This window comes from Budorcas taxicolor, chromosome 8 (genome assembly GCF_023091745.1).
Source record: "Budorcas taxicolor isolate Tak-1 chromosome 8, Takin1.1, whole genome shotgun sequence".
In the NCBI taxonomy this organism is placed as follows: domain Eukaryota; kingdom Metazoa; phylum Chordata; class Mammalia; order Artiodactyla; family Bovidae; genus Budorcas; species Budorcas taxicolor.
In genome coordinates, this window is record NC_068917.1 from 91,624,038 (window position 1) to 91,646,809 (window position 22,772).

The window sequence follows — 22,772 nt, forward strand, 5'->3', positions numbered from 1 at the left end:
CTTTCTTCGATTTAAGTCTGAATTTTGCAGTAAGGAGTTCATGCAACATGGATGACATTCCCATTTAGGGGCCATGGTTGAAAATAATAAGCCTGGGCTTACCATCATTCCAAATGAAATTGGAACGGGGCCTCTTATAGGCAATGAAGCTAGAAGTCACCAGGGTTAGTTATTCATAAACTCTTCTAACCTCTGGAAGTAAAGGTATGGGGACTGAGGAACAGCTACTATTAACTGGACAGAAGAGCTATGGACTGTCAACTGGACTGTAGACCCATGGCTACAGTCCATGGGTCACAAGAGTTGGACATGACTTAGTGACTAAACGACCACCACCACCACAGCTCTCAGAAGCTGCCCTGGTCAAGACAGTTCCACCAAAACCCCCAGGACTGTGACTTGTTGGTCTGGCTGCGATCACACACACATCCTTGATCAACTCTGAGGCTGGAGTTCAAAGACACCCATCATAGAAGTAGCCTGCCTGAGAGGTGTGGCTGGTTTCATGGATCACTTCCCTCACTATTGCATCATCAGAACAAGGTAGCTCTCTAGAGGATCCGGGAGGGCTGCTTAAAATCCTTTGTCATTTGAGACACCAGATGGCCTTAATAACTTTTTGGTCCATCTGCATCATGGCTTGGAGGTCCAGTTTTATTAAGCATGGTCTGTTTCTTTTGGTGGAAAATATTTTTAATTTTCCCTCATTTTGTAATTGCATGAGTAATAAACAAACATGTTCTTGCTATGTAAAATGTCTATAAACAACATAGAAGGATTCAGAGCTAATACTCCTCCTGAACCATTCCTCCTTCCCACTGCTCTTCCCAGCAGTACCTGCACCGTCTTTGTCTCCTCTCTGTGCCCTAGGTCTCCGAAGGTGGACCCAGTGAACTAAGCATCCTCATGTTCATATGCTTATGTGGTCCAGTCTCCTTCAGCAAGTTTCCCTTATCCTCCTCCACCACTCTTTTTCTTTGTCCCCTACCAACCATATTGAGACCATCTGAGATTTTAGCTTCCCATCAGTATAAAAAAGAATTAGAGTTATGCATCAATAATTGCTTAGGTATAAAGTGTACCTGTAAATTTTGTTGATTCTTTTCTTATCATTGTTTCTTGCAGCCCACATCCTTCTCTTTTTTGTAGTCCTTGTTTTCCTGAAATAATTCTTTCAGAGAACGTCTGTGGGTGGTTAACTTTCTGAGTCTTTGCTTTGCCCTCCTATTTGAATGCTAGTTTGGGTGGATATAAGATTCTTGGCTTAGTACGCTTCTTCATCCTTTTTGTGTTATTTGTTTTCATATATTTGGTGCTGAAAGAGAACTGTCCCTCTACTTTTTTCTTTTATTTTTCTGGAAGTCCTATGAGGCTAATGTGGAAACTTCTGCATCTAAATTTCCTGACTTTACGCTGTGTTGTATGCTTCAGTCTCTTTGGTGGTAGGAGGTTGTCCTCAATTCTGGGAGGTTTTCTGGGCTCCATTGTCCAGGCTTGCACAATGCTTCAATTTTGTACATCTCTGGAGCCCATTGATCGAATTTTCTATATGGTAAAAACCAGGTAGACACATGATGGAAAAGTCAAACTCTCATTCCCTCTGGTTATCAAAATTTATACGAAAATGCCTTCAGTTCAGTCACTCAGTCGTGTCCAAATCTTTGCGACTCTATGAACCACAGCATGCCAGGCCTCCCTGTCCATTACCAACTCTTGCAGTTTATTCAAACTCATGTCCATTGAGTCAGTGATGCCATCCAACCATCTCATCCTCTGTCACCCTTCCTCCTGCCCTCATTCTTTCCCAGCATCAAGGTCTTTTCAAATGAGTCAGCTCTTCACATCAGGTGGCCAAAGTATTGGAGTTTCAGCTTCAACATCAGTCCGTCCAATGAACACCCAGGACTGATCTCCTTTAGGGTGGACTGGTTGGATCTCCTTGCATCCAAGGGACTCTCAAGAGTCTTCTCCAATTGATGCTGTAGTTCAATAGCATCAATTCTTCGATGCTCAGCTTTCTTTATAGTCCAACTCTCACATCCATACATGACTACTGGAAAAACCATAGCCTTGACTAGATGGACTTTTGTTGACAATGTAATGTCTCTGCTTTTTAATATGCTGTCTAAGTTGGTCATAACTTTCCTTCCAAAGAGTAAGTGTCTTTTAATTTCATGGCTGCAATCACCATCTGCAGTGATTTTGGAGCCCAAAAATGCCTTGGAATACACCAAAGAAAAGTATGAGACTTATATAATAAAGGCTACAAAGTCTTATTAAAGGCAATAAATAATATCTGAATTTGAGACAACTCTCATGTTTGTGGATAAAATACTTAATAATAAATGTAAATTCTTTTCAAGGTAGCATATGAAATTTCAATGGAATTCAAATGGTTTTTGGGGTGTGGGAGAACTTCACTAAATAATCTTAAAGTTCTTAAGGAAAAATAAGCACCAGAGACTCATAAATTGACCAATGACATATAAGAAAGTTCAGATAAAGGTCCATACAGAAATAGGAATTTAATATACCACAAAGTTGGCACATTAATCCAGCGAGACATGAATGAATGATTAAATCAGTGATATTCATATAAGTTCTTACTTAAGTACTTGTATGAGCCTTACAAATAGCTGAGAAGAGAAGAGAAAGGCTAAGAAGAAAGGGAAAGATATACTCAACTGAATGCAGAGTTCCAGAGAATAGCAAGGAGAGATAAGAACACTTTCTTAGGAGAACAATGCAAAGAAATAGAGAGGAAAAATAGAATGGGAACGATGAGAGATCTCTTCAAGAAATTCGAGATAACAACGGAACATTTCATGCAAAGATGGGCACAATAAAGGACAGAAATGGCATGGACCTACAAGAAGCAAAAGATATTAAGGAGTGGCAAGAATACACAGAAGAACTGTACGCAAAAGCTCTTAATGACTTGAGTAATCTAATAGAGTTTTGCCAAGAAAATGCACTGGTCATAGCAAACACCCTCTTCCAACAACACAAGAGAAGACTCTACACACAGACATCACCAGATGATCAACACCGAAATCAGATTGATTATATTCTTTGCAGCCTAAGATGGAGAAGCTCTATACAGTCAACAAAAACAAGACCAGGAGCTGACTGTGGCTCAGATCATGAACTCCTTATTGCCAAATTCAGACTTAAATTGAAGAAAGTAGGGAAAACCGCTAGACCATTCAGGTATGACCTAAATCAAATCCCTTATGATTATACAGTGGAAGTGAGAAATAGATTGAAGGGCCTAGATCTGATAGATAGAGTGCCTGATGAACTATGGAATGAGGTTCGTGACATTGTACAGGAGACAGGGAACAAGACCATCTCCATGGAAAAGAAATGCAAAAAAGCAAAATGGCTGTCTGGGGAAGCCTTACAAATAGCTGTGAAAAGAAGAGAAGTGAAGAGCCAAGGAGAAAAGGAAAGATATAAGCATCTGAATCCAGAGTTCCAAAGAATAGGAAGAAGAGATAAGAAAGCCTTCTTCAGTGATCAATGCTAAGAAATAGAGGAAAACAACAGAATGGAAAAGACTAGAGATCTCTTCAAGAAAATTAGAGATACCAAGGGAACATTTCATGCAAAGATGGGCTTGATAAAGGTCAGAAATGGTATGGACCTAAAGGAAGCAGAAGATATTAAGAAGAGGTGGCAAGAATACACAGAGGAACTGTACAAAAAAGATCTTCATGACCAAGGTAATCACAATGATGTGATCACTCACCTAGAGCCAGACATCCTGGAATGTAAAGTCAAGTGGGCCTTAGAAAGCATCACTATGAACAAAACTAGTGGAGGTGATGGAATTCCAGTTCAGCTGTTTCACATCCTGAAAGATGATACTGTGCAAGTGCTGCACTCAATATGCCAGCAAATGTGGAAAACTCAGCAGTGGCCACAGGACTGGAAAAGGTCAGTTTTCATTCCAATTCCAAAGAAAGGCAATGCCAAAGAATGCTCAAACTACTGCCCAATTGCACTCATCTCACACGCTGGTAAAGTAATGCTCAAAATTCTCCAAGCCAGGCTTTAGCAATATGTGAACTGTGAACTTCCAGATGTTCAAGCTGGATTTAGAAAAGTCAGAGGAACCAGAGATCAAATTGCCAACATCTGCTGGGTCATCGAAAAAAGCAAGAGAGTTCCAGTAAAACATCTATTTCTGCTTTATTGACTATGCCAAAGCCTTTGACTGTGTGGATCACAATAAACTGTGGAAAATTCTGAAAGAGATGGGAATACCAGACCACCTGACCTGCCTCTTGAGAAACCTATATGCAGGTGAGGAAGCAATAGTTAGAACTGGACATGGAACAACAGACTGGTTCCAAATAGGAAAAGGAGTACGTCAAGGCTGTATATTGTCACCCTGCTTATTTAACTTCTATGGAGAGTACATCATGAGAAACACTGGGCTGGAAGAAGCACAAGCTGGAATCAAGATTGCCGGGAGAAATATCTATCACCTCAGATATGCAGATGACACCACCCTTATGGCAGAAAGTGGAGAGGAACTAAACAGCCTCTTGATGAAAGTGAAAGAGGAGAGTGAAAAAGTTGGCTTAAAGCTCAACATTGAGAAAACGAAGATCATGGCATCTGGTCCCATCACTTCATGGGAAATAAATGAGGAAACAGTGGAAACAGTGTCAGACTTTATTTTGGGGGGCTCTAAAATCACTGCAGATGGTGATTGCAGCCATGAAATTAAAAGACGCTTGCTCCTTGGAAGAAAAGTTATGACCAAACTAGATAGCATGTTGAAAAGCAGAGACATTACTTTGCCAACAAATGTCCATCTAGTCAAGGCTATGGTTTTTCCAGTGGTCATGTATGGATATGAGAGTTGGACTGTGAAGAAAGCTGAGCACCGAAGAATTGATGCTTTTGAGCTGTGTGTCGGAGAAGACTCTTGAGAGTCCCTTGGACTGCAAGGAGATCCAACCAGTCCATTCTGAAGGAGATCAGCCCTGGGATTTCTTTGGAGGGAATGATGCTGAAGCTGAAACTCCAGTACTTTGGCCACCTGATGCGAAGAGTTGACTCATTGGAAAAGACTCTTATGCTGGGAGGGATTGGGGGAAGTAGGAGAAGGGGACGACAGAGGATGAGATGGCTGGATGGCATCACTGACACGATGGACATGAGTCTGAGTGAACTCTGGGAGTTGCTGATGGGCAAGGAGGCCTGGCATGCTGCAATTCATGGGGTCACAAAGAATCAGACACGACTGAGCTACTGAAGTGAACTCAACTGAATCATAATGGTGTGGTCACTAACCTAGAGCCAGACATCCTGGAGTGAGAAGTCAAGTGGACCTTAGGAAGCTTTACTACAAAAAAAGCTAGTGGAGGTGATGGAATTCTTGCTGAGCTACTTCAAATCCTGAAAAATGATGCTGTTAGGATCAAGTGCTACACTCAATATGCCAGCAAGTTTGGGAAACTCAGCAATGGCCACAGGACTGGAAAAGACCAGCTTTCGTTCTAATTCCAAAGAAAGGCAGTGCTGAAGAATATTCAAACTACTGCACTGTTTCACTCATTTCACATTCTAGCAAGGTCACGCTCAAAATCCTTCAAGCTAGACTTTTATGTAGTACATGAACCAAGAACTTCCAGATGTACAAGCTGGATTTAGCTTAGGCAGAGGAGCTAGAGATCAAATTGTAAACATCTGTTTAGTCATAGAGAAAGCAAAGGAATTCCAAAAACCTCTACTTCAGCTTCATTGAGTATGCTAAAGCCTTTGACTGTGTGAAGTGAATGAAAGTGAAAGTCACTCAGTCATTCCGACTCTTTGCGATCTTGTGGACTGTATGTAGTCCATAGAATTCTCCAGACCAGACTACTGAAGTATTTAGTCTTTCACTTCTGCAGGGGATCTTCCCAACTCAGGGACTGAACCCAGGTTTCCCACATTGCAGGCAGATTCTTCACCAGCTGAGCCACCAGGGAAGCCCAAGAATACTGGAGTGGGTAGCTTGTCTCTTTTCTTGCGGATCTTTCCAACTCAGGTATAGAACTGGGGTCTCCTGCTTTGCAGGCAGATTCTTTACCAATTGAGCTATCCTGTGTGGATTACAACAAACTGTGGAAAATTCTTAAAGAGAGGAAAATATTAGAGCACCTTACCTGCCTCCTGAGAAACCTGTATGCATGTCAAGAAGCAGAGTTAGAACTGGACAAGAATCAACTGGCTGGTTCAAAATTGGGAAAGGTGTACATCAAGGCTGTATATTGTCACCCTGCTTATTTAACTTATATGTAGGGTGAAAAGTGAAAGTTAGTCCCTCAATTGTGTCCCAGTCTTTGCAACCCCAGGCTCCTCTGTCCGTGGAATTCTCCAGGCAAGAATACCAGAGTGTGTAGCCATTCTCTTCTCTGGGGGATCTTTCCCACCCAGGGATTGAACCTGGGTCTCCTGCATTGCAGGTGGATTCTTTACCATCTGAGTCACCAGGGAAGCCTCAGAGTCATTATATGAAATGCTGGGCTGGATGGCTCACAAGCTGAAATCAAGATTGCTAGGAAAAATATCAGCAACCTCAAATATGCAGATGATGCCACTCTAATGTCAAAAAGCAAAGAAGAAATAAAGAGCCTCTTGATGAGGGTGAAAGAAGAGAGAGAAAAAGCTGGCTTGAAACTCAACTTTCTAAAAACTAAGATCATGGCATCTAGTCCCATCACTTCATGGCAAACAGATAGGGGAAAAGTGGAAACAGTGGAAGAGTTTATTCTCATTGGCTCCAAAATCACTGTGGATGGTGACAGCAGAGATGAAATTAAAAGATGCTTTCTCCTTGGAAGAAAAGCTATGACAAACCTAGACAGCATATTCAAAAGCAGAGAAATCACTTATCAGATCAAGGTCTGTATAGTCAAAGCTATTGTTTTTCTGGTAATCATTTATTATGGATGTGAGAGTTGAACCATAAAGCAGGCTGATGGCTGAAGAATTGATGCTTTCAAACTGTGGTACTGGAGAAGACTCTTGAGAGCCCCTTTGACAGCAAGGAGATCAAATCAGTCAATCCCAAAGGAAATCAACCGTGGCTATTCATTGGGAGGACTGCTGCTGAAGCTGAAGCTCCAAGATTTTGGCTACCTGATGCAAAGAGCTCACTCATTGGAAAAGAAATGATGCTGGGAAAGATTGAGGGCAGGAGGAGAAGGGGACCACAGGGAATGAGATGATTGGATGCCATCACTGACATGGACATACTCAATGGACATACATTTGAGGAAACTCTCAGAGATAGTGAAAGACAGGGTAGCCTGGCATGCTGTAGTCCATGGGGTTGCAAAGATTCGGACATGACTTAGCAACTGAACAACAACAACTCATATAAGTAGTAGTCCATTTGGAAGCTAGCATTATGATTCATGCCATAGCCTATATAGACAAATAAATCCCCAAAAGATTAAAAAGCTAGATGAAAACTGTTAAGTAAAGTGAGAGCGTAGATAGGTAAATAATAAATAAATATTCTTAAAATAAAATTTGGAAGAGTATTATGAGAATCAGTGGACACAAGACCTTCTCATGTAAGATAGAGCATTCCAAAGCCACACCAGAAAGGATAGACGCGTAATCACAGGAAATATTACTATATTACTATGGTAACAAGTTCTTTTAGGTAAAACGTAGAAAAGTGAAGTGAAGTGAAGTCACTCAGTCATGTCTGACTCTTGGTGACCCCGTGGACTGTAGCCCACCAGGCTCCTTTGTCCATGGGATTCTCCAGGCAAGAAGACTGGAGTGGGTTGCCATTTCCTTCTCCGGGGGATCTTCCCAACCCAGGTCTCCTGCATTGCAGGCAGATGCTTTAACCTCTGAGCTGCCAGGGAAGCCCAAAATGTAGAAACTGACCATCAAAAGATTAACATCACATTAATCTAGAAGAAAAAGATGATGAACCTAATAGAAGACTGGACCAAAGATATGAACAGTCAGTTAACAGAAAAAGAAGTGCAAATAGCAATAAACAAATGAGAAAACTACACCATCTGATTAGATGACAGGGAGATTCAAATGAAAACAACAACAGAAAAGAAATGCTTTTGCCCACGAGAAGCAAAGTTTCAAAAGATTGATGTTGTCCGCTGTTACAGAGGGTAGAGAAGTAAACTTGCTTAGACATTGGTGGGAACAGGACACATTGCTACAGACCCATGGGAGGGTAATTCAACTTGGCAGTGTTGGTGGTGATGTTCATGCAGTGCTGTGAATGTGGCAGTATTGGTCATCCTGTATAATTCCCTGAAGTCTGACATGGTCTTCATATAACTGTAACTGTGGTGGAGGTACTGGCATGCCTGTGAAGGTTGTAGTGGTGGTAATGACAACTCTGAGAAGCTGGTCTACACGTTACTCTGCACATTCGTCAAGGAATTCACAGAGCTTTGCATTAGCGTTGGTGGTGGTATTCACGAGAATCTGTGATGTTGGTTGTGGTCATATCCATATATCTCTGCAGAGCTGGTGGCTGTGGTATTCATGTGACTCTGCAAGGATCTAAGTGGTAGCGTTCATCTGCCTCTGCAGTGGTGAGCTTGTTATGGGTTATTCTGTGGAGTGGGTGCAGACGGTCTTCACAGAATTCTGCTGTGGTGGACATGATATTCACGTATCTGCAGTGTTGCTGATTGCATTGAAATGATGTTGGATGTTGTTTATGCTGTTCACACAACCTGCGGTGTTGGTTGTGGTAATCACATAACTCAGTGGTTGTGTTAGTGATAGTCTTCTCATAACCTCATCGGTGGCTGTCTATTCCCATAGCTCCCACGGCTCCCATAGCCGTGATGTCGATCATGGTATCCACACAGCCCTATCGTGGTGGTGGTATTTGCATACACACAATGTGCCACTGTGACAGGTGCATTCATATGACTTTATGATGTTGCTGATGTTATCTCCATGGCCCTTGGAGGTTGGCCAGGGGTTTGCATTTCACATATCATCATTGTTGAGGCAGAGGTGGTGGATGATCTGGCCACCCAAGATGGCTGTTTTCTTGCTCTCTGTACATCCCCTGCTTGACCAGTGCCAGCTATACCTACACCCTACTCACATGACTGACCTTCCCACATCCTTGCCCCCGGCCCCAGCCGGTGATCATTCTAAGCTTTGGTTTAGAGCATCTCCACCATGAAACCTTATCAAATGGGCCATTACGGACATGCTCCCCTCCTGGTTTCCCTGGTAACTGATAGCCAACCTGATGTCAGTTCCCCCTATAACTGGTAACCTCCCTCTCCCCCTAGGAATGAAGACTACTGCCCTGTTCTGCCCGCTGTCTGCTGCACATGGTGGGTTGTTGCTCCGGGACCTTGCTTCAGACATGTGAGATTCCCCTCATCCATTAAGCCATCGATGTCTCTGTTGCTGACACCAGCTCTTTCTTGGGTCTTGAAGTGGGGCAAGTGCAGGGCTTGCAGCCTGTAGGGCTCAGCGCAACATGTGATATTCAAATAACTGTGTGGCAGAGGTCTTGTATTCACACGACCCCGCATCACTGAGGAAGGTTGTCTTCATAGACACTGCAATTCATCACAGTATTCATAATCCTAAGATGTTATTTTGTCATGGTGTTGGCATAATTGGGTGGCATTGATATTGTTATTCACAGATCTTGTGAGGACAGTGATGGTGTAATTCAGATAACACCAGGACTTGGGCATGGAATTCACACAGCTCTACAGTGATGGTCGTGTTGGCATTAACATGGCACTGTGAGGTAGTGATATTCCCATAACTGAGAGAGTAGTCACAGAATTCACATTTTCCGATGGTGGTGTTGGTGGTATCATATAATTCTTCAGTGTTATAAAACGGTCTTCAGTAGCTCTGTGATGGTGGGCATAGTAACTAGATGACCTGCAGTGGTCATGTCATATTCACACATCTGCAGTGGTGGGCATGGAGGTTTCCATAACTGGAGTGGTGGTAGGAATGGTCATCACACATTTCAGAGTTATTGACACAACTTTGCCACTTTGGTTGAAGTAATCACTTCACTTTTTAATGTTGCTGGTGATGGTACTCACGTAGCTCTGGGATGTGGTTGTGATGTTCACATAACTGTGACAGTGCTGGTCTTGACAGTCCTGTAACTCGGCACAGGGGGTCGTGGTCTCCGTATATCTTAGTGACGGTGGTCATCGTCTAGCCCTGCTGTAGCGATGATGGCACCCACACAAGTCTATAATAGCGATAGTGGTAGTCACGTAATCATGCACTGTTGTTCATCGTTTTCCTGTGACTTGTGACCTCGTTGTAGTACACATAACTCTGTAATGTTGGTCATGGTACTCATGTACGTTTGTGATGATGGATGTGGTATTTGCGTAAGTCTTCGACTTTGGTGGTGGTGGTGGTTATATAACCCTGTGATGCTGGTCTTGATATTCACATGATTCTGTGATATTGTCCCTTTAATCATATGACTCTGCAAGGTTGGTGGTCATCTTATTCATATGTCTCTGTGACTCTTCATGGTACCCACTTAACTGATGGAGGTGGTGGTATTTAAATAACTCTGTGAATGTTCAATGGTTGGAGTAATAGTCACATTTCAGAGACGTTTAAAGTTTTGCTTGAGGTTATGTAAGAAGATATGACAGAGCCAGGCTCAAATTCAGGTTTTCTGTATAATTTAAATGCAGTCTTTTCTGTACTACAGCATGAGGTCCCTTCCTGCTATGTCTAAATTTAAAGTCATTAGTATAAAACATCTGTACCTTCAAACTCCCCCGAGGGCTTTGGAACACGAATATTCTATCTCTTCCATTCTAGTTGTTTGTCTGTAGCTCTAACTGTGGCCATATATTCACATATACACATACATTCTCATGTATAAAACTGATAAACTAATTTAGCTACAAATTTAGATGTTAAGTTGAAATTCTGAAAATGTATGTTAAATAATTCAGAAGAGGTCTTTCTGGTAAACCAACATAAAACACCTTTGGGGATAATCTATTGTTTATTCAAAACCCAAAATGTATTTACGAAATAGTGAAGTGTAAGGTTGGCCAAAATGTTGGTATTATAGTGTTTTCATTCTTTCTTTAAATATTACAAACTTCTGGAAATTTAGTAAAGGACTAGAAATGGGATGTTGGGATGTTGGGTGGTGGTTACATGACAGGTACATGTTTAAATGATCATTGAGCTGTACATTTATGATTTCTGCATTTTATGACATACAAGTTATACCTCAACAAAAGTTTCTGAAGATGTATTGCTAAAGAAAGTGAACTTACTAATGGGTTTTGTGAAAGTTAAGTATAGTGCCAAATGTAAGCACTCAGGGTGTTTTACGATGGGTGTGAGTTATTACTTCTATAGAAACAGAATGAAGTGTTACCATGAATAAAAGTTATAATGTGGCTGAAAAAATGTGTGTGGCTCCCCAAAGGACTTTGCTTTGGTTAGGAACCGTCTCTTCATCTAGTTCTCTGACTCATGACTTACATTTTCTCTCTTTGCAGTATCTGGGGTGCATTGAAGTTCTTCGCTCAATGAGGTCACTTGACTTCAGTACAAGGACGCAAATTACCAGGTAAGCCCTCTTGAAAATGGACTCCTGTGATTTTACTTGAGAAAGGAATGATTTCTGAGGTGAACCACTAGAAATTTCCAGAGGGAAAGTCTGCCCCTTGAGTGCTGGTGACCAGTGACAGGGAGTCAGGACCCACTGTCTCAAGTCTCCCAAGCATTCTTCTATGTTTGTGACATGTATATCTTGACACAAGCTTCCTGAAGAACACTCCTCACTTCCAAACTCTTTTTATAATTAAGTTGCAAACCAATGGAGTGTTTATGTTTGTCTCTTTAATAAATGAAACTCTAAGACCAGACTAATATTTTAAATCTGTTAATTCTTTTTTTTTTTTCAATCAAGATGTCAAGAGAGGATTTCCAGTGGTATACACAGAGAATAAAATGCACAGAGTTGGAAGTAGAAATCTTAATAGGAGTAATAATTTAGAAAGCAGACTGATTCTTTTAAGGCATCAGGGATTTTGAGCAGGTTTATATATTTTAAACCAGATTTTAAACTTTTTGAGGGCCAATTCTGTTTTTAAGCATGTTTTTATAAGAGCCATAGCCTAGTAGAGCTTGTATCTTTAGAAAAATGCCAATTTCAAGTCATCTTGAAGAAGAGAACCAGAAAGCTAAGACTAGGTTTGTGCAATAGCTACATTTCAGAAGGTGATGAGCTTATATTGCTTTGGCAGTAGTGGCATTGTTCAATTTAAACAGTGACCTCAGAAAATGCCTCAGTTTTATTTCATTCCAATTTGTCTATTGGATATCTTTGCATTAGCAAGCCAAAAACTAAAGACTGAGCTTTAGAAAGCAATTATTTATGGTAATTAGCTGCTCAGTAATTTACATACCTCAAATCTACATTTTAAGCATCACAATGAAACCTCTTCTTGCTCATTGAAGAAATTCATGTTCAAAAGAGTTGATGTTCTCCTTCTCTCTCAAGCAACTCAAGACACACTTACTGTGAACACAGTAGTAATCTACACCAAGGGGAGAATCCATCTCCACATATTTGTAGAAAATGGTTTATGGATATTGCCAAGGCAAAAGAATGGTATTTTGAAGTGAGAGCAGTTAGAGTAAAAGTCTGAATGTTTAGTCAATCACTCATTCATCCCAGCTGTAAGAAGGCAGTGCTGTGTCGGGGGTGTGGGCAGAATGCTTAACCACGGACCTACAGACACTGGAACCCCTGACCCTGGTCACCTTCTCATGGGGGGTGGCAGTTGTTTTGTTTTGTTTTTTTAACTTCAAAAACCTGAAGTATATTTGATTTACAATGTTGTGTATGGTGTCATCGTTTTTTAAACAGAATTGTCGACCATTTCTACTGGATTTTCTTTACAGGTCCTAGAACTGCCAAGATAATTTTATGTCACTTTAATTCTTCTGAAATATTTTTCGAGTCTTTACCATGGCTGCTGTTCTGCTTTGCCAGACCCCCTGTTTTGGGGGAGAAAGATGCACGTGCAAATGGCCAAGTCCTACTTTTCAGGAATGGAGGTGGGCGTGGGGGTGGGGGGACAGTAGCAATCCCAGTGTGCTTTTGGATCAAGGTCTAGGCATTCTTTGGGTGCCAAATGGGCAGATAAAATCATAGTAGTGGTAGAAAAAAGCTGTGGAGCAGACATCCAATTCCATTCTATTTAGATTCTAGCAGAGGTGCAGAATGGGCCAAGTGAAGTGCCATTCCTCGAGTCAGGAAACTTGGTGTTGTACTTCGATTATATCAGAATTGCCTTGGGTTTATTAGACTTAAAAAAATCAATATATTTATTTTAATTGAAATATAGTTGATTTATGATATCATGTTAATTTCTGTTATACTGCAAAGTGATTCAGTTATACATACATATAACTTTTTGAAAACTATGTTTATTCTTCTCTGTGATGCTTTTTGTCTTTTGCCTCATTTTTATCATGTGACCTCTGTCTTATTTTGTTACGAGCCAAACAGCACTTGTAGGAAATGGTTTGACAAATCAACATCAGAAAGCAGCCTTCACACCCAGGACAAAAATGCTCAGTGGTGTCCTGTGGATGTGGCGTGATTTAGTCTGTGTGGCAGCTGAGTGTTAAACATACCTGTGATTAAATTCTCCCATCTTGATGTGCTTTATATACGTACTAAAGGCATTCTTGAAAGGTTGTAGGGAAACCTAATGTTGTAGTTAAGTTCTGCTGTTGTTGTTGTCCCTAAGTCATGTCCAACTCTTGCAAGCTTATGGATTGTAGCCCGCCAGGCTCCTCTGTCCATGGGGATCTCCAGGCAAGAAGACTGTATTGCATTGGCATTTCCTTCTCCAGCGGATCTTCCTGACCCAGGGATTGAACCTGTGTCTCCTGTATTAGCAGGCAGATTCTTTACCACTGAGCCACCTAGAAAGCCCAGCCATATAGTACTATACTGTAAAAGATTTAAAATACTTTTCACACCAATAATATATAAAAAAGCAAGCAAAAAAATAAATAAAACATTTTTAATCTTACAGTACAGTACCTTGAAAAGTACAGTAGTACCTGCTTCATCCCTGCTGCTGTAATGCTTGCTTCCAGGCTTCCTGAACTTGAAATAAAGATACTGCACCTCTACACTCTAGACAATGCTGTAGTAAAGTACACAAAGCACAACCACTGGTAGAGGATGCACCCATGTGACAGTGTATGCCACACGTGTGAACTAATTTATGTGATTTGGACATGTGAACCATGTTCACATCTTAGCAAGTTTGCAACTTGAAGGTTTGGGTTTCCCCGATGGCTCAGCTGTAGAGAATCCGCCTGCAGTGCAGGAGATGCAGGAGACCTGAGTTTGATTCCTGGGTTGGGAAGATCCCCTGGAGAAGGGCATAGGAACCCACTCCAGGATTCTTGCTTGGAGAATCCCATGGACAGAGGAGCCTGGCAGGCTACAGTCCATAGCGTCACAAAGAGTTGGACATGACTGAAGCGACTGAGCGTGCACACACACACACACACACACACACACACACCTTGAAGGATCATATGTGGGGACTTACTGTATTTATGAAAGTCTGCTCAGGGGACAGAGACACTTGACAGATGAAGAAAAAACTTTTGCAGAAGAACTAGTTGGTCATGGACAGGGAAACCTGTTGTACTGCAGTCCATGGGGTCACAAAGAGTCGGACACAACTGAGCGACTGAACTGAACTGAACTGAGAAGAACTACCTTCCCAATGTGCCCCTGGTCCCTGCACCTGCATGGCCTTGAAGAGGGTGACTCCCTTGAGTTCTGACCTCACAACGTGACCCCTCTCAGCATGCCTCCCCACACCCTTATAACTCAGCACTATTAAGGCCATACAGGAACCCCATGGCAGAAGCTGGGCCACCCAAGAGCTTGAGGAAACTGTCCTCTGTTGTTTCCCCCATCACCAGCGCCACCTTATGGTCTGTGAAACCTGAAACCCACGTGGCGAACCACCTTTCTCCCTGCATGGATTTCACTGTGCTGTGCAGCCCGGAGGGCCGAGGGGGAGGGTCTCGGCTTGGTGTCACCCTGGGGAAGGTGGGGGGCCTGAAACAGGGAGGACCCAGCTCCCCAGCTGGAAGTCAGTCAGAGGCCTACGCTTTCATCTGCATTAAGCCACTAGGTCTTCACATGAGGAGACTGGCAGAATGCTGATGGCCACTGCTGTGGCAACCGGCCACTCTGCCCATGGGGACCACACCCTGTGCCTCGGGGGATGGCTTGGACTGAGTTACTGTACTTCCTGTCAGAGAGTGATGTGCCCCATCAGATGGGGTGGACTGGGACGGGGTGGCGAGTGTGGTTTTGGTCTGACTCGGGCGAGCAGCCTGTCAGGCCACCCTGCAGGGTGACAGGAAGCGCCCATGTGCTATGGTCACAGGAAAAACAAGGCCTTACTTTCTTTCCCCTTCCCATCGGCTAACTTGATTTACCGTGTTAAATTTGATTTATTATTGGAAATCACCTTAAGCTGTTCTTAGGGCATGGAAGGCTGTAAATATATATGCGGTTAGACCCAGAGCGCTCAGCAAGCTGGTCCTTCTCCAACAGTAAGTGTGATGGTCTGACGTGTATTTTTGGTTCTAAACGATCCCAGCTGACCTCCTGCAGTGCTTGGATTCATCCAATAACCGTCAAGTTTGCTTTCCACTCAGCCTCACATAGACACATGAACTCAGTGTGCATGGCTTTGCTACACTTCCTGTAAATGAAGGTGAGGGTGAGTTCCTGTAAATATACAAAATGTTGAGCAGAGACCAACACAAACTGTAGAGAGAAAACAGTTGAATCTAGTTTAGGCTTTTCGTCTCCCTTATTTTATTAACCATGCTCTAACCAACTGCGCTAACTGGCCACTTTCCCTTATTTTAAAACTGTCATAGTTCAATGGGCCCTGAAGATGCAGGTTTAGCCCAGACCCTGACCAGCATGGCCCATGGGTGATATTGCTCCCTAGCACTCCACTTAGCATCAACATGCTGGAGGGTTCTGCTTCAGAGTCCAGGTGTTTTGAAAATTTCCCAGGAATATGTATGAAATCTTTTTGGTTTGAAACCAAACTCAAAATTTGTGTAAGGACAACCTCCTTCTTTGAGGAAGGCATTTCCTTTTGTTCTTTTAAAAAATATTTCTTATTTATTTGGCTGTACCAGGTTATAGTTGCGGTACACCAGCCACCAACTCTCAGTCGTGGCATGTGGGATCTAGTTCCCTGACCAGGGATCGGACCCAGGCCCCCTGCACTGGGAACACAGAGTCTTAGCTACTGGACCACTAAGGAAGTCCCTCTTTCTGTTCTGATTCAACCTATCGATGGGGTTCTCTGAAGACTTTTATCATGGATGCTCGCATGAGTTGAAGTTCAGAGTCACCCGGCCACAACTTTCTCACATAGTAAGAGGGGGCAGAGTGTAATGGACACAGGATCAGCCATGAGCTGGTAAGTAAGACTGAACATTGTGATGTTGGGATCTTTTATGTCTGATGTTTCCCTTAGGGAGTTTGGTTAGATGGTAGATGTGTGACTATGTGGAACTGGTCTGACAGTGCTGGGCACTGTGATGGCTACAGGGCCATGATTTTGAACAAAATAACCAGCATGCCCTGGCGGCCAGAGGGAGAAGAGAACCCGCAGACGTGGTGTTAAAGATCGATCGCGGATGCTCCTGATACAGCCTGATACAGTGAGAACGGCGGCCTGGCTTGCAGGGTTCTCTTGTCAATTAGGAGCGTGGAGGGGTCCATCCTCAGCCTGAAAGATGGCTAGCTGGACAACCTCAGTCCAGCTTTTTCTCTCCATCCACCCTCTCTTCCCCTAGTCAACCTGGCAGCCTTGGTAACGCTCGCTTGTCCAGTCACTTCTGGCTTCCAACATTCTCTCAATGCTCTCAAAAAAAGAAAAAGGCCAAGGTAAAACCTTTCACCACACAGTCCTTCAGCTCCATTAACTCCCCCAGCATCCTCATCTGTGTGCATGCATCCCAGCTGTGGTGTCTCTCCTCACGTGCATGAAGGCCTCCCACCACCGCGTGTCCTCGTTGGACTTCCCGCGAGAGAGGGACCGACCAGGCTGCGGGGCTAGGCATCCTGGCCTCCTCCACCCCCACAATGTCCACCACAGCCCTTTGCCATCTCACATCAAACTTCTGTGTCATGTGGCCATTTTATCACCAGCTCATGGGGGAGTGGATCAGTGCCCAGGCTGAGGTTTGGGGTAAGGCTACATTTACTAATGAGCTATTTGTGTTGTTTGTAGAAGATTTCCCATCCTCAGGGTGGCGTTCAGCCTGTGAGGAGCTGTGGGCACAGGAGATGGACGCAGAGGAAGAAGGGCAGGTAAGGCGCTGCGCAGCTCTGCCTCTGGGAGAACTGTACACGGTCTGGGGATGACCTGGGGTCTGATCACATATCCTGACCAGGAGGAAGCTGGAAACACCCAGGCAGGGAGGGGGTCTGAACATCTTCTGTTCAGCTTTGAGGTTATCGCTTCCTCTTGGACAATAATGACATGGATCCCACATGCTGCATGAAACGGGCAGGACTTTGATTCTGTAGCTTTCTCACCTTGCAGATCCAGAGGGTGAATTTGGAAGGGCCCTGGTAGCTCAGCTGGTCAAGAATCCACCTGCAATGCAGGAGACCCCGGTTTGATTCCTGGGTGGGGAAGATTCCCTGGAGAAGGGATAGGCTACCCACTCCAGTTTTTTGGGGCTTCCCTGGTGGCTCATAGGTAAAGAATCTGCCTGCAATGTGTGGGACCTGGGTTCAGTCACTGGGTTGGGAAGTCCCTGGAGGAGGGAATGGGCTACCACTCCAGTATTCTGGCCTGGAGAATTCCATGGACAGAGGAGCCTGGCAGGCTACAGTCCATGGGGCCCTAAAGAGTGGCCCACGACTGAGTGACTTTCACTCTTATTTATCTGCAAACACATTATATCAAAGGTGTTAAGATGTGCACTTGATACCTGGCAGGTGACATGAAAAACGAGACTGACTTTTGCTCAGGTGCCTTCAGGCTCTGGGATCTTATCTCGCCAATTAGATTCCTCCTCTATCATATTGGAGAATTCCTTTTTCGCTACAAAAGAAACACGGCTAATGTCGATTTAAGTTCAACATGCCAGGAAAAGGAAGAAATCTGTAAAAATCTTTCCCGAGGCTGGTTGACGCTCAGAATTAGAAAGGGGAGCAGTGGGTGTGAACAGCCTGCCTGCCCATCCCTGTGTACATCCTGCCGGCACAGGATGGCTAACTTATGATTTCAGCCTTACGGCTCGCTCTAAATTTATTTGTTCTGAACACGTTTCTCAGGCTGAGCCTTTCGAAGACTTCCACCCCCAGAGGGGCGAGGCCTGGCAGGGAGGGAGTTAGTGTTTTCTCAGTTTAGAATTCTTTTTGAAAACACCAGCTTGCCTCCGTGCAAACGCATCCGGGCTTTGGAGTAGCGGGCTGAGTCCTTCCGCTTTACTTCTACGTTGTTACTCAGGGCTAAACCACCAACCGAAGTAGTTTTGTGCTTTGCGCCTCATTCGTCATTATTTGCGTGCGAGAATGTGACAGATGGGGGTGTGTGCATCACAGGTGCCCCAAAAAGCCACGACTAGGGAAAGAGGGCCAAAGTCACGAGGCAGTGGGTCTGGGGACAGCAAGCGTATAAAAAGTACCACAGGAATACGGAAGAGGCTTGGACGAATCTGGGAGGACTTCCTGGGGAAGGAAGCGTTTAACCTCGCGGTGAATTTCCCTGACCACATGGCAGACCGGAAGAAAGCATGAACCTGAGGCAACTGCTTCCACTTGGGCCCCTCAAGGTTTCTACCTGTCTACCTCTGGGCAGTAATGCTAATACCTGCCAGAGGGTGGGGCCTGAGTCGGATACAGAGAAGGGACACAGGCACACCCTGCACCTGGTTGAAGCCTGGGCCCAAGCCCGGCTGCCTTTAGGACAGAAAGAGTTCCCGGGCTGAGGGACATAGGTATCTGCTTTCTGATTGGCCGCAGTTTGGTGTTCCATCTCTGCTTGCTAATATATGCTGATGCATTCACCCACTTTGTGAGGAATAAATGAGAGGTTACAACATCTGCCACAAGCTGTATACAGGTAAAGTCTCAAGGCCATTCCATTGACCAAACCCACACAAGTGCCTTCATCTGTCCCCTAGCAGACCCTGAGACTTAGTGTGAGGAGCCTACTGGGGAGGGTGTTGCAGGGAGCAGAGGGTGGGAATGGGCCACCAGCGCTGGCGAAGCTCCTATCAGAGCAGTGGAGGCTGACTCTGGTCCTGGAGGGAGCATAGCCATTTTTATGGGGACGTCCATGGAGCCCAGAGTGGACAGGGGGCTGCAAAATGACAGCTCTCGCTGAAGACTCACAGCATCACTTGGTCCCCGTGCTTGTCTCTCTGAATCCTCTCCAAATCAAATTTTTCTCTTGGGGCTCTCTGAGCAGCCACCCTAGCCTGATCTTTGGACAGCAGTCTCCTGACCCAAGCAGCAGAGCCTTAGTTACAGGTGGGGTTCCTAACCTAGCAGGTGAGTAAAGGGATCTGTAGGTACCAGCTCATAATTACCTCTCACCAGAGAGGAGCATCCTAGGTTCTCATTACTTCTCAGGATTGGCTCCTCACCTGTGGAACAGGGATGGAATCCCTACAAGCAGGCTTTTTTAGAGTCTTAAACCTACAAAGTGCTGGGGCTGCACCTGGTTTGCTAGGTTACACATAGTAGGTGTTCAGCAAATCTGGATAGGGTCTTTATCATGGATTTAATTTTGCAGTTTACTCACTCTTTCCAAATTTCTGTATATGATAATATCAACTATTATTGACATTATTCTAATTATCAATATCAACCAGTTCCATTCAGGGACGGTTTTCTAGCTGAAAAGAAACACTGGACAACAAACTAAAGTTACTGAAAAGGGTGAAATTTTTGGTAATGTAGCATTGGTTTTCACTTACGCCAATATTATCTGGTATTTCATTCTGTCTTCTCACTTTGCTGATTGCTGCTGCTGCTGATAATAATAATACCAACACTATTATTGAATACTTACCATATTGCTCTAAACATGTCATTCATTCATTCAACAAACTTTTATTGATCACATGTCGTGTTCAGTCACTACTTAGATATTAGGAACAGGACACTAAATAAAAGCTAAACTTCTATTGCAGGGAGAGAGAATAAGCACATAGACATATCAAAAGAAAGGTGAACTTATAGTTTTCTTAGTTGAAAATAGTCGAATGTCAGCAGTTTTGTGTTGTTTGGCATAACAATTTCAGATAGCAATCAGAGCATGTGGTGTCTTCTCTCAGGATCCCCGGGAGGTGGACTGTGTACATTTTGGAGATGAGGAAACCGAGGATCAGAATGTTTACAAAAACTGTCAAAGATCACAATGCCAGGAAGTGGCAAAGTTGAGACTGGAACCAGAGCAAGTCTGAATCTAGAGTCAGGAGTCACCCACTGCTACTTGAACAAGAGGGTTGCATCCTTAGGGAAGCCACAAATGCTGGCAAACTCCAGACATACCCTGGGCAGGGGGCCACCATTGGCAGATGGAAATTGCTTGTTAATTAAAAACTCCTTTCCCAAACGCAGTGACATGATGGCCTCGAGCAGGCCATGGAGAAAATGAGGCACTTGCAGTCTGGTTGGGATGAATGGGACAAATACACGTAAGGAAAAGGGTCAGCTGTGGGGCAGAGTGGGCTCTTGCCTTCTACTTGCTTTATTCATCCTGGGAATGCTTGTCCTGTGCTTCAGCAACTCTTCATTGAATGTCACTAAATTATAGAAGTAAATATAATACAAGTTTTTTTTTTTTTAAACTTTTTGTATGAATAGTTTGTAGAAAGGATGAGACCCTCGCCACCTTAACTAGCTCAAAGTGAGTAGGGTAGGTTAGAATGGGGAGAGGTGGGGCGGAAAGGGGGTGATTGAGAGATAATAGGATAGATGAGTTGAGGAGGGGTGGCTAGGTGGGGGTTTTGGAATGGGAAAGGCTGGGTAGGGGTGGGGAGAGATGGGGTGGGTTGGGTAAGGTGGAGGGGCCTGGGTGGAAAGGATGAGATGCCATCTTTCTGTCCAAAGGGTTTTAAGTGAGTCGTCTTTTCTCACCTTGACCTGGGATAAAATAGAATCAAGATTGCTGGGAGAAATAGCAATAACCTCAGATATGCAGATAACACCACCCTTATGGCAGAAAGTGAAGAAGAACTAAAGAGCCTCTTGATGAAAGTGAAAGAGGAGAGTGAAAAAGTTGGCTTAAAGCTCAACATTCAAAAAACAAAGATCACGGCATCCGGTCCCATCACTTCATGGCAAATAGATGGAGAAACAGTGGAAACAGTAGCAGACTTTATTTTTTTTTCTGGCTCCAAAATCACTGCAGATGGTGACTGCAGCCATGAAATTTAAAGACGCTTACTCCTTGGAAGAAAAGTTACAACCAACCTAGACAGCATATTAAAAAGCAGAGTCATTACTTTGCCAACAAAGGGTCCGTCTAGTCAAGGCTATGATTTTACCAGTAGTCATGTATGGATGTGAGAGTTGGACTATAAAGAAAGCTGAATGTCGAAGAATTGATGCTTTTGAACTGTGGTGTTGGAGAAGACTCTTGAAAGTCCCTTGGACTGCAAGGAGATCCAACCAGTCCATCCTAAATGAAATCAGTCCTGAATGTTCATTGGAAGGACTGATTTTGAAGCTGAAACTCTAATACTTTGGCCACCTGATGTGAAGAACTGACTCATTTGAAAAGACCCTGATGCTGGGAAAGATTGAAGGTGAGAGAAGAAGGGGACAACAGAGGATGAGATGGTTGGATGGCATCACCGACTCAGTGGACATGAGTTTGAGTAAACTTCGTGACTTTGTGATGGAGGGAGGCCTGGCATGTCGCAGCCCATGAGGTCGCAAAGACTCAGACACCACTGAGCTGGTGAACTGAACCGAGTCTGATTCTTGTTTTTTTTTCCAATGGGAAAATACATTATTCTACTTCCTCATTTCTACTTTGATTTCAGACACTGGTTAACACTTTGTCAGGATGACCCTATCACCGTAATTTTCTGACACGCTGCTTAGAAGATCAGCTTCCAGTTAAGTAGCTGTCTCTTCCAGTGAGGGTATAGTGCCCAAGGGCATGAAAACCTCCAACCATGGGATCTGTTTCTGGGAACCTGGGTGGAGAGATCTTTCTACTGACAGTCTGCTGGGTGGGAGTGTCAGTGTCAACTAGACTTGCATGGCGTGTGCTTGGACAGCCAGTTGGCTGTACATATGAGCCAGGATCTCATGGGATGTGGGGTAGGAAGGGTGAGCGGCTAAAATAAGTTCAGATGTCATTGAAACACAGAGAAAGGGGTTAGATACAGTGTCTAAGAGTTTAACACTTAACTAGTCGGGGACTTGGCAGATCCTCAGGTGCAAAGCCTCGAGTTGTTTTTTTTTTTTTTTGGTTACTTATTTACTTCTTTAGCAACTAGCTTTGTCTCCTGGTGAAACGTTTATTTGGTAAAGATGTAGCACTCTTTGAAGGGAAGACAGAGAAAACAGGAAAATTGTCAATTACCATAATCTCCTCCTATGGAGAGAATTCTGCTGCAGTCGGTTGGGGCGAGGCCTGGGTGATATCCAGGGTGGCCTGATAATATCTCTGGATGACAGCAATAGG

At 43.8% G+C, this 22,772-nt stretch overlaps 1 protein-coding gene across 1 annotated transcript in view; it reads left to right on the plus strand.

Moving 5' to 3' along the window:
- SHC3 (SHC adaptor protein 3) overlaps positions 1 to 22,772 on the plus strand; it is a 180,875-nt gene that overhangs the window by 43,170 nt on the left and 114,933 nt on the right. Inside the window, exon 2 of the mRNA XM_052645198.1 lies at positions 11,529 to 11,599. Within this exon, the coding sequence (XP_052501158.1) occupies positions 11,529 to 11,599 (71 nt within the window). The remainder of the gene's footprint in view (positions 1 to 11,528; positions 11,600 to 22,772) is intronic.